This window comes from Cottoperca gobio, chromosome 15, assembly GCF_900634415.1.
Source record: "Cottoperca gobio chromosome 15, fCotGob3.1, whole genome shotgun sequence".
Lineage (NCBI taxonomy): Eukaryota > Metazoa > Chordata > Actinopteri > Perciformes > Bovichtidae > Cottoperca > Cottoperca gobio.
The window spans coordinates 7,887,285-7,903,171 of NC_041369.1; the positions used below are offsets into that span (position 1 = coordinate 7,887,285).

Below are 15,887 nucleotides of genomic sequence, written 5' to 3' on the forward strand. Positions count from 1 at the left end.
GGACAATACTGCTCATTCACTGCACAAACTAGTGAACTTTTTTTTTCTTTCTTTCTTTTATAGAGTTTAAAGTTACAGTTTACACATTCAAAGAATGATGTGCAAAATAAAACGTTTTTATCATTACAATTATTTATCGAGTACCAATGAATGCTACAATTCTCAGAATAGCGTGCACACTGCTCATGTGATGGACAGTTGTCACAACTAGGGATTACTTTTACCATCAATTCACCTGTTATTTTATTTTACATTATTTGAAGGATTACTTATTTAGATTATTCATTTAGTCGACAAAATCCCAGAAAATATGGGAAAACTCTCAGTGCCGAAGTCCAAGGTGACGTGTGAAAAGTGCCGGTTTTGTCTAACATCCCAAAATATTAAGAACTTCAATGAAAACCAGATCAAATATGAAAGCAGCAAGAAGCTGGAACAAGCGTGTGCAGTCGTCCCCTACAGTACAGTAGTTGCGGAATAGAATCATGCAGTACCTCGCTCTCACTACATTCGCTGGGGTCATCACCATGAATGGCCATCTGGTAGCGGGCGTACAGCGCCACCGACCGCTGATAGGACGCTGTGAATTGAGGGTCCTCAAAGTTGACTGGCACTAGCCTCACCTTCAAGCACAGGGTGTGGAGGGAAAGCAATAAGGTGGAGGGAGGTTTGATAAGGGTTGACAATGAATACAAGGACGGTTAGAAAAAATGTAATTAAAAAAGAATAGGAAGCATGGGTGTTTTGGAGGTATTGACATTGCAGGATTCAACAATAGAGGATTCAAACAGTGTTATACAAGTGCTTTGGCATCTTAGGGTTCACATCAGTCTCCTAGTCCTCGAGGCAAGCTGGTAACACAGCCGGTCTGTTTTGAGTTTGAGACTTGATTCAGATTGTTCTGCAAAAAGCACACACGAATGCACGAAAACAACGGGATTCTAGGAGACTGAAAGTGAGTGATAAAAAAAAACAAAAAAATGACTTGAGGATGAGGCTAGTGCACCGCCCAACTTTTACCACACGGCCGCACGGAGAGGATTGCTAATTAAAGATTAAACAAAGTGCCAACGCGTGTACGGTCCAGAGCAGCAGAAAATCCAAAATTGTGTCTCGATGAATCATGTCAGCTAGACACATACATACTCTTCCAAGACTCCTCTCAAGAAGGCAAACCAGGTTGAACAGACTGCACGCACAAAGACAATTAAAATCTCATTGTCACTGCTTAATCCTCAAACTCAAATGCGATTCGAGTTCAGACACAGGGAACTATGGTGAGGGTGGAATGATGGGGGGCGAGGACGAGGTAAACGTGTGAAGGTCGAGAGGGTTCAGCTGACAAACTGCCCCCCCCCCCCCCCCCCCTAAAGAAAACTGAAACAGCTCAAGACTAACGACCCGGCTGGTCGACTGAGGGCCAACTCCGACACCTGGAGAAACACTGCTCTCAACCACGGCGTATGGAAACATTTTCCGCTCCATTTCCTCTCTCTTTGACTCTCATTGCTATACATATACACTCTCTTCAATACTAACATGTTAATTCACTGTTTTTTCATTCATACAGACATTTTTGTTTCAACTGTCTTTCTGTTTGATGTTGCAAAGTTTAAGCGTAAATAATTTGTTCATTACAATCTATTTTTAATCTCATACAGTTTGAAGATATCCACAGTACAGTCCTGACTCTTCATTATGATTCAAACCTGTGAAATGAGTCAAATCTTTAAAAAAAGTAATAAGAAAATTGCAAAAACTAAATTGCCATGACAAACCTAAAAGAGTAATTTTGGTATTTTGCTACCTGGACCCTATCTTACCATGTGTCTGTGTTTAACTTGGTCCAGTATTGAGCGAGAGGCACGAAGCAGGCTGCCATGTCATCGCTCAGGGCAATCCCACGCCGTTATTGTACGGTCACTAAAAGTGCATGTTTTTGAAAAAGAAATATTCTGGATAAGTTTCCTTTCTATAATGCTGTCGGACACTTAAAAATAAAAATCTGAGCCTGACAGCGGCAAAAACAAGCACTTTTAGTGGATGTACATTGACAGTGTGCTATTGCTGCCGTCCGTCGTGTTCTCGCTCATTACTGGATATTTTTCCAAAGCCCCCGCATTAGTCAGTTAGACATAGAAGCATGGGGACATTGGGTCAAAAACACCAGAACTACCCTTTTAGGTATAAACAATGACTTACTGTTGCTCAATTATAATAATAAACAAAAACTACATCCTGTTTTGCATTTGTTTAAAATATAAATCACATCCAGCACTTACAATAAGGAAATTAGTGAAGCAATGATACATTTTAGTCAATTATATAATATAACATTTAAAAAAAAAAAAGGATCAAGATAAAATATTCATAAGAGATTAGAGCAAGATCAAATCCTTTCGATGGCTCTGTAGGTGCCCAAACTTGTAGACCCTCTCCCTCCCTCCCTTGGTACCCCTTGAGCAGGTCGACCTATGCCCCCCACCCTCTGACCTGGCTCTCGGTGGGTTTGTCAGGAGGGTCCTTGTGAATGGCCATCTGGTAGAGTTTGTACACCTGGTAGGAGGCGTCGAAAGAGGCTTTGAACTGCGGGCTAGGGGGATTGGAGCGCACTAGCCTCACCTTCAAAAAGAATACGTGCAGACAAAGGTTAACATCAAAATGAAAAAAGTACTGAGAATAACATAAGTGGTGATTCAAATCCTTAACAAAAGGAAGATATCGTCACAAATCAAAGAGAGAAAAAGTGTGAAGGGAGAGGGAGAGGGAGAGATAGACAGACAGACAGACACTGACAGAGAGACAGAGAGGGAGAGAGACAGAGACAGAGAGACAGAGAGAGAGAGAGAGTGAGAGAGACAGAGAGAGAGACAGAGAGAGAGTGAGAGAGACAGACAGACAGAGACAGAGAGAGAGTGAGAGAGACAGACAGAGAGACACTGACAGACAGAGAGACACTGACAGACAGACAGAGACAGACAGACAGAGACAGACAGACAGACAGACAGAGAGAGACACAAACACACCCTCTTGGCTGGATGACACGCCTATCTTAAAAAATAAAATGGAAGCATTATTAGTGTGAAAGTTGTTATTCTTCTTTAGCAAATGGCCTTGTTTTCACCAAAAGCAGCTGTTGGTCACCATAGCTGTAGCTTGATGGGAAACAAGAACAATACAAAGAGGGTGCGTTGTGTCCATCTCCACACAAAAACAGCAGGTGTTACTCAAAATAACAAAGAACATAACAAGCATTTGCTGGAATAGAAAACTCTTAAAAGTAATGAAATGAAATAATCATTAGCCTTTTTACTTTCTATCTACTTGACATATTGTGCATGTGAGCCCATTTCCAGTGCTTCACCGCGTCATCTGAGATTGAAGTTGTATTACTGATCATATTGAGCAGAAAGTTAGAGCATGTGGAGAACAGGGTTCCCACACTTTTTGTAAACATCACATTCAAGAGCTTTTCAAGGACTTTCCAGGACCAATTCCCTCAAATTCAAGGACCCAACACGGCACGGATTGAGACACGGATAAAGGTTATTTACTGTCACTTTTACAGTGTCACCATTACTGTATATAGTTTGTCCACCAGAGAGCACTGGCAACTGTAAAATGTCCCAGTCAGTATGTCTCTTGGTACCAATGTCTGTTGCGCTTCTTTGAAACAATTTAATTAATTTAAATTTAAATGTTTGCAGTGCTATGAAATCCATCTTAACTGGGGGGAATCACAAGAAGCCTATGAAAGAAATATGTGTGGAAGGAAAAGTGTCTAAGTGTTGCTAATGTCACCCAAACTAAAAGAAGAGTTCATCTTCTATTTCACCCGGCCCCATTTAATTAACCATCTCTTCGTTTGGAAGCTTTTGTTGGCCACAGAGGCTTTGCATTAAGAATCCCCTGGACGGATAGGATAGAGGAATAGAGCCTGGGGTTTGTTTGAGTTGGACCTAAGTGGGTTTCTCTCATATGATCACTTGGCATTGAATACTTTAGTCAAACATAGGCGTTGGGCGCCTTACATAGAAGGACAATGCTGAAGTTTGGCCCTTTTAATTTTGTGCTTCATTGAGAGATATATTTTAATAGGCTGAAATCCTTCAGGTGAAGCAACACTGCAGCAGAGAGTGGACAGCATGGAAAGTTAATTTTCTCATAACATTCTTGAAATGCAACACCAACATCCTGACACTTTACTGCTTTAAGAATGTACAAACAAAGCCACATAATACCGGGGGCTTTTGTTTAACTTTCATGTGAATGAAAGATCATGGTTCATCTCTAATGAAAGATATGAGCCTGGATCTTCAGGACCTTGCAGAACACTGTTATAAAGTAACATAATAGAGGAGGCAATTGATGCAGAATCATTGTATTCTTGCAATAGGAGATTTAGAGGAAAAAAAACGCACACCTATGAGCAAAGTGTGGAGACGCTAGAGAAGACTCTTGAGGGGAATAGAGGGTGAACAGTTCCACTCTTTCCTGAGGTGCCTGAGGGGCTCTGAATCACGTTCCAACACTGGCCCCTAGTGGTGGCTAGTGGGACCACAGCTGCTTTGAGTCCAGGACTGCGGTAACTACTGGACTGGACATCTAAACACTGTGACTTATCTTTTTGTTATGCATTGAAATGACTTCAAAAGTAATAAGCTACTCCAAGGTCACAGAAGCCAGATTATAACAGCAATCGTGGCAAGAGAGAAATGTCAACTGAGCAGTAAGCAAAGCTGAGCCTATGACAATACCAAAGCAAAGAGATGCTTAATCGACTAATTTCTCCGTTTCAATTTCCTGTCTTTATTTACTTTCACAATGTCAAGAAGGGTGATATATTCAACAGCTGTGTTTATGATTAAATTGAGCTGCTATGAGGTACTTATCCATAGTCAGTGTATTACACAGGAGTACGGCACGGAAGCAAAGCAATGTACTGCTGTGGACAGTGTTAGACACCTAAAATAAAAGCTCTCCTAAAAAAATGCATATCAGTTTAAGTATAGGCTATATTTAGATACTTTCCCCGCTTAACCTTGCCATCAGACAGCCCTTTCAGAGGGAGAACTGAAACCAGTATAGCCATATATGCTTTCTTAAAAGCTGCCAGACTCCATTGAAAAAAGAAACAGTAATTTCACCTTGCAGAACACAGATGTTGCTGGTCGACTGCTGCCTCGATCAGTTTGTTTTTTATTGAGTGACTTTGGTGAATCCGAACTAACCAAAGCCCCACAATAACACAAACCTTTCGAGGCAGCAGTCGACCAGCAACTCCCGTGTTCTGTTAGGTAACATGATTTTTTTTGTCAATGGCTTTGAAAAGAGCATAATAACGGCTTCAGTTCCCCGTCGGAAAGGGCTGTCTGACGGCAAGTTTAAGCAATGACAATATTCTAAATATAGTACACATACACAGATGTTATTTAGGTGGGCCCATCTTTTTTTACGGTGGCTAAAATACATTTTGCTGCTGCCCCCGTCCACAGCAGTACATTGCTTAGTTTCCGCGCTGGTACTCCTGTGTGTTTCTCCAAACTGGGGCTGATGATGATGGCCATGTACTGGAGGTAATGCACTGACTATAGATAAGTACGTCATACAACCCCACTTCCAATCATTTCAAACTATCCCTCCAAATGCTCCAATGTTTACGTCCATGTTCTGGTACTGGTGTGAAAAAGCCTGAAGCTTAGTCAACAGTACAGAAGCCCAAGACTAAGAATCAGATTCACTCAACTGCTTATCATCCAAATTGTCCTTTATCCACAAATCTGATGCAGCTGAGCCACATGTAATAAACTGTTAAATGGGTCAAATAGAGACATCTCTCAACTGCTTGAGTTGTAAAACATATAATTAACCTTCCTTTGCAAAAGACAACCTTGTGTTCATGCCCACTTACTGAAATGGAACAATAATTGCCGGCAAACAAATCAATCCAATTGGAAAGAGCCGACTGGGAGGAGGTCTTGCCGGTCTAGTCTCAGGGGGAGTGCAGACAAGAGACAGACACTGCCTGGTTCATCACTGCATCTGGCTCAAATCTTGGTCAAGACCAAGAATGACGTTACTCTACCAACCTCAGCTTGAGGCCTTCGCCAGGGATCTTTCTACATCGTCATGCCCCCTGCCAAAAGTTCATTTTTATGCCCACTCATACTGGCTGAGCTGGGAGCTGTGGTTTTAATGTCATCAGCAGGGTAACGTGACCCAGTTTGTGTGGTGTGTGCCTGTCATTTGGTCAAATTAGAACAAGGAAGAGGTGGTTTTTCCACTCCGCTCTGGCCAGCTATACTCTCCGCACACATAAACACATGGTGAAGTCACTGGAGCTAGGGAAGAAGGCTAGATGAAACCCAATTTTGCAAGCTATCTGAATCCAAACATTATGGAGGCAGAGAGCTCAACCAAAAACACTATTTCTAAATGAAAGCTGGAATCATCCCAAAAGGCTAATGATTACTCATATAAAACAAAAGCAAAAGAATGTGCCTACTATAGATTTCTGCTCACCTCAAGGCAATGAGAAGAGTTGTCAGGCAATGACTCATTGATGAAATCTTCTAGGGGTTTAGATTGGCTGGTCTGGGCCGGAGAGGGTGGGGTAGGAGAGACAATGGAAGAGACCCCTTCAGCGTTTTGTCTAATCTGCTCTTTCTGAAGACGTCGCTCCTTTCTCAAGTCTTTGGCTTTCCGACATAGCGGCCGGCCAGGATCAGCTCCCATCCCTATATCCCAGAGAAAAGAGAGAAGAGGGGGAGAGTTGTCAAAGCTTTCCAAAAAGGTGCTGGTTACGTGGAGTGCCACAAAGTCTTTATCCATCTTCATGCAAAAGACATGGCAGAGCATTTCCAAAGCAGTTCCAGGTGTGACTATGGAAGAAAGATAGGCAGTTAATATAATTACTCCTTTCATGCTGCCTTCGGATTAAGACTTCAAACAGAAGTGAGAAAGGTGCTAACTTTAGACTGCTGATATTGATGAGTCTCAAATTAGATTTTGTGAGTGTCAGACCATGTTTCCGATGGATCTTTCCCCGCCCCTTTGGGCAAAGGGGGTGCCATGTTTACTTTAGTGTACCCCCTGCTGAAGAAACCAGTCTCAACAGAAAGATCTATGGAAGTCATTTTCAATATTCTTTACATTACGTCATTGCTTAGGAGGCTATAAAACAATATGACCTGCTAGCCCAAAGGATTAGCAGCTAGCTAGCCTGTATTTATAAAGGAACAGAAGAAGCAGAAGCCATGATGAATGCAAGGGTGTTTCTTTCTAATAACTATAATGAGAAGGATAACAGATGTTGGGGAGCTGGTGGATGCAAAGGAATGAGGTTGTTGCTGGCAGAACACACAAAGACTAACGTGAAAACTTTCTGAAGCAACTGAATCTCTCCCCGTTTCCCTCCCTCTGTCCCCCTCTTCATCCTTCTTCTCCTCCTCCTCGGCCCTTGCCAAGCACCCTCCAGCTCTCCGGGCATCCCATGTCAACAGTTTCCAGCCGCCGCCATCAGCTCACTAACTTTTCCCAGTGTCGAAGTAACGAGGAAGAGAGAGAGACGCCTGGTCCTGACAAAAGGGAGAGGGGAACTCTGGAAGTGGCCACAGTTTACTGGCAGTGTGCAGCTTCAGCTGACTGACTTTTTCTAATGTACGGTGCAGTTTCTGGACTGTGAACAGTAAAAGCAGACCACATCAGGAAGTATATGCAGATTCTGGCTTATATAACAGCTAAATATTCTAGTATAATTGTCCAAAGGATAACAATGAAGTCTGTTTCGTGGCTGCCAGCTGCACCGCTCTCGTTCAATACTGGACCTGCTTCAAAAATGGTTTGATACTTAGACCATTACTGACACAAAAACATGGGAAAAGAGGGTTTATGTCTAAAAAATACAGAAGTCACCCTTTAACTTTAACTGCGGTGTTCCCGTGGACACATTTCACATTTTTACACACCTCTTACTAGTTACTAGATGGAAAGTGAGCTGGTCCTTATATCATCCCAGTGTCTCTGTTTGCTGTGGTACATTACCTGACGCACTAAAGGAGGGAAGCATTTCTGAGCAAGCCCTCTGATATAAAACACACAATCCTGGGAGTTATAGCGTGGTCAAATGGTTTTCCTCTGTTTCCACTGAATAAATATGAAGAGGTCAAGACAGGCTGGTCACACTGTGTTTATCACACTGTCCGCCTCAACCACAAACACATCAACTCTTATCCACGATCACTCTGTCCACATGCCTCTCTTCCCTCTAATTACACTCTCACTACACAGACCTATACACACACACACACACACACACACACACACACACACTTTCTCTCTGTCTCACAGACACAGGTACTCCTGAGGACAGCGTTTGCAGCCGTGGTGAAGATAAAGTCTGACAGATCAGTTCCTGTGGAAAGGCACATGCTCCCGCTCCAGCAGTTAGCACTTCATAAAAGCTGTGACACTCTCCATCCCCGCTTCCCCAAACACACATACGACTCTCCAAATCAGCCTGAACTGTCTGGAATAGTGACATACTGCTCTCTTGCATGTAAACATGTAGAAACAATGAACTAATTTACTGTGGGACGAGGATGCTGTTATCTGTGGGCAGCCACTGAAATATTAACATTTATAGAACGTATACTCTGAACCAGAACCGTCTGTACTATTTATTCTGACTACTTAAATACACACTATACTGCTTCCTGCGTTTTACAAACCAACACAGTTGGGCTGTAATCCATAATTCCACTGGATGAACACTAATTGTTTATGGAAATGGTGCTAACTCTGACTAAACCTTTACCCTAGTTAATTACTTACCTTTGTAATAAAATCATTTCAAATTAGAAGAGCACACTCCCTGGACTTAACTGCAACACTTTGATAAAACACATTTTCCAGAATAAAGATACATGCATGCTAGTTTCACTTCTTGATTCCCTGAAAAGAAGATCCTAGGACAGCTTTGCAAAACATTCCATATGTACTTCTGTATCTGTTTACCTCTGGCTCTGCGTACGCTATATGGAAAATGGGGAGCCATGTTTTCTCAAGCTAGAACTGGAACCTGCCCAAAGCTATAAAGCGCTGCAGTCATAAAACTACAGGAAAGATATGTCCAGGTGTTTTCTGTTGGAGGTGAATAAGGGGGGAGTGGAGAACCACGGGCCCAACACAGTAAATCCTCTTTGCTTCCTCTTTGCTGGACTCTTAAAAAAGCGAGCTATTTCTGACAGTCTGAGGAAGAAGACTGTGCTGCTGCTGACACAGATGTGAACGTAGAAGGACACGGGCACCGCTGAAAGTTTTTTCTGTATGTTTATCGGAGTCAACCTGTGCCAACACCGAGCTTTCCTGCTCCAATGTACGTCCGTGCCTTTTGATTAACGAGGGTGGGGTCATGTTCTCATTAGATGTTTAAGAGGGAAAAAATTGGTTGAGGCCTGAAACATGAGCAGTTGTTAGAAGAGCTGCTTCCTGTGTCTAATAAGAGTTTATTATCTCCTCACTGCGAGTGTTATTTATTCATTAATGCGAGTTGGCCGTGAGGATATCCTGTACTGGAGAGTACGGAGGAGAACATGACAGATAAGCCCAAACCAGACACACTGCTGAAGAAACATCAGCCTCATTCACCAAGCCGCTGCACAGTGGAGTCTATAGCAAGGTGAACAGTGACACACTCTGGTGAGCAATGGTGCTTCAGCTATCGTAGAACACCACAGTCTTACAACGGATGTGATAGATGGTGAATTGTCACTAAAGCTACCGTCACTACTTTTAAAGTCGTCTCTACTGCAGTTCCAAAGAATACCAGGCATCCAAAATAAGTAATAAATAATAAAAACACAAAACAACAGCAAACAACGTTTTGATAGCAGCAGCAGAACCACAGTAAAAGCATATAACCAATTGTCATTCTGTATAAATGCAACTGTCACGTTCACACTAAGGCTGCATGAGCCAGGGAACATGTAGCAAAAGCTTTCCAAGTTCATTGATTCAGGTAGGGCTGCAACTAACCATCATCATGATCGCTTGATCTGCCAATGATTGTCTTGGTCAATCAATTAAGTTAAGAAAAATGTAAAGAAAAAAAAAGAAAAGATATTTACATTCACATTTGTTAAAAATGCCCAAAAAAGAACAGTTTACTTTTAATTATATCAAATATGAGTAACAAAAGGGCACAAAAAAAAGACAATTGAGAAGTTGAACCCAGCAAACATTTAGCATTTTTGCTTGAAAAACTATGAAAAGATTAAAGGAATTATCAAAATAGTTGCCAATTAATCTTTTTACAATCAATTAATTAAATCAAATAATCTAACTAAATTCATTGTTCATGTTATTCATGAGAAAAATACGTTTGTTAAATAGGCAAAAACACCCGATAAAAGGAAATCAAAATAATAGGTAATGCGTTGTAATTCATTCTTTTTCAACACTGATTGTTGAAGAGTATTACCAGCTAATACGTGAGGCAGATGTATTACCTGGTTTAGGAGCTGTGGCTGTTGTTCTCTCATCGGCGACAGACGCTGGATCCTTTTTTGATGTTTCTGAGCCCGTAGGTGTGGCATCCGCTACCTCCTTCTGTACTTCTGTGATAGCGGGACACTCTGGTAGTTCCTTCTGAATGTCTGTGATAGCAGCACACTTCACTTCTGAGTGACAGGCTTTACTCGGTTCCCGTGGACCTGCTTCGTCACACACCGCGTCCATTGGCTCCCCTGCAAGAATGCACAACATTGCTTACAGCAGATAATGTAATAATAATAATACAGAGCCACAGTGCCAACACTTCTTTGAGTTTGTTCCCAATCTCTTACTGTAGTGCCAACCATGCACTCTGACCCATATGCAATCCAATAGTCCAATAGTGTTGGCTGCTTTTCTTTCATGCATGTGATGTGTACCAATATGGAGAAATTCATCAGACAATACACGTGCATTAACAATTATGATAAAAAAGATTACTCTCACCACTATCCTGTTCTTTTGGCAATTCCCCTTTGGAAATGAATTTGCTCATCTTCTTCAGGACTTTCTTGTGGGATTTGGAAGGCTGGAATTTTGGTGCATGACATCTTGACAGAGCACAAAATTAAAGGTTTGGTTAGAACAACATTTATATATATTTCAGTTATACAAATATTTAATTGGTCAATTTAATATATCTATCAGATACCATGGGTAGGGAAGAACCATATATATTGGGCCGATAACGGGAAATTAACATTCTTATGTATTATTCTGATAATGAAATTATAACCGATGTTTCAGAGGAAGACAACACGATTGCAATAGAAGTTTTATATGTACTTTATTAGAATCAGAAAAGAGTCAGAAGCTTTCTTGTTTGTTTTTGCTGCATTAATAGTTGTATCCATTTTTGCTCACACTATCTTAGTCTTTCCCTCAGATGTGCATAATCTACAGATTATGAACCTATTTATAAAATGATCTGTAATCTTTTTGGTATTGGCCATGAGAAGGAAAATAAATCCACATTGTGCATCCCTAACCATCGGGCATCCTCGTGTGTTCCATGTTTTCCTGGTCTCGTTCGTTCTGAGGATAACTGAAGTCATAGGGAACAATCCTGATGGGTAGAATTACCTGATGGTATACTGTGGACAGCATGTCTTGTTCATGTTGGGCTTATAGACATATTTCCCACTTCTGAAAAGGAAATAATGGACATCCTTTACTGAAACATATGGTACATTATTTAAAATATCCAAAATTATATTTCTTTAACAATATTTATCAGACAATTAAAGAAAGGTCCATAACGCAAGTAAGCAGGATTGTGTAGTCACCTTCTCCATCCTCGGTCTATGAGGTCTTGGTAGTCTTGTACAGTCATGGTGTGAGACCACATCCCTGTAAAAACAAAAGGAACAACATAACATTTAATCCATTTTAATGATTTTACACAATACTTTTTAAATGGACAGACAAATCCATCAGAGCATGCTTTCTCGTGCCTAACTTGAAGTAAACTGTATTTGAAACAGGCAGAAAAGGGTCTTAAAGAAAACTCAATTAAAGAGACCGTTATAGATATTCATTTTTCAGTAAGGAGTGGTTTGTGAAGGAGCTGCTCACAGATTCTGGCGGGAGGTCTGCATTTTTTTCCAGTTTAAATCCCAGTGTACCCTAGAGTACATTCCCACAGTCCCCAATGGTAACACACACGCATTATTTGTGTCCACAGCAGCTAGGATCCTACTTCCCAGAACTGAGGTCTGAGCTCCTCGTTTTAACTCCTGACCTTCTTCTCCGTAACTTTATACAGTTTGCACACATCGCACACACTAAAAACTAAGTCTTGATGACAAGACTATCGAGGGAATTCGCTGTATAACAGTTCACACAACACACACTGAGTTTGCAACGGAGTATAATGTTTTATGTCCCAGGAGAATGATGTTTAGTCAGAGTCCACAGAGACGACACAGTGATCCAACAGAGCAATCTTAAACACAATCTAAGCAGTAGATAACTGAAGCTCGTTCTAAGGCCGGCACATACAGCAGCATGACTGCAGATTTTCTTCAGGAAAATTGCACCAATGTTTGCTTTTATTAAAGATCAGATGTATAATCATCATAATAAATAACAAATGTGATAATCAAGAGTTTGTCAAAATCTTTGGTCTTCCATATAGCGTGTTTTTCCAAATTGTTGTCAGTGGTGCAGGTGCTCTCACAATGCCTTATAAATGACATTAACAGTATTTGTACTAGTGCGAGTTTTTCATTAGCATACTTTTTTTTTTTAAACATACGGAAATCCCATCAGATCAAAAGACATCACAACGCTTATTTATAGAATTAACTGTCAGTGATAAAATAGATTATTATATGGCAGATTTTGAAGGTTCAAACTGGAAACTGTTAAGCTGTTACCCTCCAACTGAAGACACAGAGCAGGACAGAAAAGCACTTACAGAATGTAAGACCTTCTTGTATTTTTCAGTAAAAACACTGGTAAGAGTGAAACCCAAGAAACTATAGGGCATATATCTATGATTTAACATCCATGACCAGTTATGTTTGAATACCACACATTAATGGCCCCACCATTCATTTAGAGTATAATCTCTCAGGGGTTTCTGCCCTATGACCCCAATTCCAAAGTACCCAAATTATCATAACCTCACCAATTGCACAGCTGTCAAGCGGTCATGTGAAGAGAATGAAATACTCATTGTAGTCTTCCGTTCAGTGTTGCATTGAGCGTTGAGTATGCTCTAAATTGAGTATAAAGAAAGTATGATGTATGTGAAACCTTTCATATCAATAACAACTTTCAAGAGCAAATCAATTTGGAGAAAGACAGGGCAGGGCCACTCAAATGACCTATTTGTAAAAAAAAAGCCTTATAACCTGTCAGGTCTACAAAAAGGGTTAGCTGGAAATCATCGTGGTACAGTGACTTTCCATTGTTCACATCTGATCCATTTTCCCGCCTCCCCTGAGGCATGACAGACACAGAGGAGAGCAGATGTAGTGTGGGGCAGCATTTGCGTTGCATGTAACAACATTGTTGATAACATCACTGCGCCAATCAGAGGAAGAAAAACATTATCTCACTGAACACCTGCTTGGAAAGGTATTAAGCACAACAGAAACATTGCTTATATATCTGATTATCACTCAGTTGATCTAAAGACTGTTTCGCATGTATTCCCAGGAAAATACAAGCACTACAGTATGAATATAACATGACAAATTATAGTGGAAGAACAACCTGAAAATCTGAACTATTGTTGTAATCTTTGCTGCAGCCTTATGGGTTGAGTGAAGAATCATACGGCTTTCCTCCCCAGAACCTGCCATGCCCACATGATGCAACATATCCAGATTACCACTCTTATCTTAGATTAGACAACAGCTCTCGTCTACGGGCGCTGAGCCCAATCGCTTATTGACTGCATTAGGAACTGCCTGAACCCTAATTATAGTCAACCAGTCTTACCCCTGCTCACCTACTCTGAATGAACCTATTCTGTCCCACCCATCTTCTTATACAACTCAGAACCTCTACAAATGCAGAGTTACATTGACCTTGGCTGCCTTGAAATGGAAACCTCTTCACACAACGTACGGTAGGGGATCTTTCAGTACTCCTCTGCTCAATTGTCTTTTCCAGAGCGTTTATTAACCTTCACGGCACGCGACTGTGTGGTCTGTGTCACCCTTCGTGTGAACAGATTTAAGGAAGGAATGTTTCTGGCACTGAAGGATTCTTGTGGGCTAATGAAACTCTACCCCAAATTAACCTTATATGCCAAGCTTTCCTTATTTTTCATTAAGTATTCCAGTTATACAGCAGGCAGTGGGTGAAAAACGGCTCCTTCCTGGTTCATGGCTGTCCTAGACACGAGACTCAAAAATATAGTCTAAGACCTTTCACAGTTGTTTTACCAGTGTCCAACTGATTGCCAAATGACACCTTTTTATATTCAACGTTATGTGGTTGTGAAAGTCTGACATTTGTTTGACTGACAAACAGATGCATAAACAACCAATTGTGTTGTTTGTCCCTTCATTTGTAATCAAGCATTTGAAGTAGGATGCAAAAAAAGTGGAGGCAAACTAATTAAGCAGAATTAAATGTTTGATTTACTTGCTGTCTTTGTGTCCTTGTGTCCTTTTCTATCTACATTATCCCTTTAAACAAACCATTTCAGGGTTCACCTGGAAGTGAGCCCAGGCACCCATTCACAACAGGGTCAGGGAGATATGATTTTCCACTACAGCTGGATGGAGTCTCCTTAAACTGAACAAAGGATAAAAACACTCCAGCATTCACTTTAACTACATAATAGGGTAGGGTCATTAATTGTACTACTAGACTTTTATGTCAGATGATGCTGCCACAGTAACAGTAATACAAGCGCAGCTTGTTGAGATGACATGCACTTCTGTTTCACCATGTTGTGAAATCTCTGCCTGATGTTTACTCCACACACTGTGTAAAATGTAGACTCATAGGTATGCTGTTGCAGCATTACACACATCGTTAAACGTCAAATAACATCCCTGTGCTCTTACTGAGCAAGTCATTTCACCTGACACGTAAAGGCCTCTACTTCTAGTGTCACAGCACTGACAGACCAAATGAAAGCGAGACAGCTGCACGTTCCCTGTGCTGCTCTGCTTACCGTTCAAACAGTTATAGCTATGCTCTTCCTTAGCTAGCTTGATGCTAGTAGAAAGTCTACTGAAGCTGCTCGTGTTACAGCGTCTTGAGTAAACATTATTGTCCACCTGAATATTAATCAAATAACTAGCTCAAACTTACTTATCTTAACTCATTTTATTAAACGACAGTCTTGTGTTGTTTCCCAGGAAGAGAGTTGGGCTATAAGATGCTATGGGCTAAAATCTGTTAGCGTAAACCTAACAGTGTCCAGGTAACGTTAGGTGAGCGCTAACTTGTGTGCACTCTGTTAAATGTAATGTACTGGTCTTACAGTTTAAGTCAGCAGACATATAACTTACTCAAATGTACTGGCATTTACAATGCCAACATTAGTTAGCATTCTCTCGCAAATAGAAGGGGCTAGGTCGTTAGCATGAGTCAGTTCAACGATACTCTTCGCTACTTGATAAGACACTTACCATGAGAAAAGTTCCCTTCATCATTTTTACAGTAACCACACCGGTATCCGCTATCCCCGCCGAAATATTCAACTATAGTATAAGACTTGTTTCCTGCCATCTTTAACATCAAATCAGATGACAGCTGAGTGTACCCGGTGTAGTCTATGCAAGTGCTGATGTCAAACCCCGCCCACACGCACCACGTCAGTGCTGCGTTGACGAGAAGTGGGAGCTTTGTAAGTCTACCAACACTAT

General features: G+C 41.1%; 1 protein-coding gene across 4 annotated transcripts in view; it reads right to left on the minus strand.

Annotated features, from left to right (window-relative positions):
* Window positions 1–15,835, minus strand: part of ate1 (arginyltransferase 1) — a 59,901-nt gene extending 44,066 nt beyond the window's left edge. The window contains exons 1-8 of one of the 4 annotated variants that reach the window (XM_029449328.1): window positions 15,651–15,835; window positions 11,838–11,901; window positions 11,635–11,697; window positions 10,999–11,102; window positions 10,509–10,745; window positions 6,523–6,737; window positions 2,494–2,622; window positions 495–623 (exon numbers count right to left, since the gene is read on the minus strand). In XM_029449328.1, coding sequence (XP_029305188.1) covers window positions 495–623; window positions 2,494–2,622; window positions 6,523–6,737; window positions 10,509–10,745; window positions 10,999–11,102; window positions 11,635–11,697; window positions 11,838–11,901; window positions 15,651–15,759 — 1,050 coding nt within the window. In that variant the 5' untranslated portion in view covers window positions 15,760–15,835. The remainder of the gene's footprint in view (window positions 1–494; window positions 624–2,493; window positions 2,623–6,522; window positions 6,738–10,508; window positions 10,746–10,998; window positions 11,103–11,634; window positions 11,698–11,837; window positions 11,902–15,650) is intronic. The other 3 variants (XM_029449330.1, XM_029449329.1, XM_029449331.1) reach the window with 3 other exon arrangements.
* Between the last annotated feature and the right edge of the window lie 52 nt (window positions 15,836–15,887).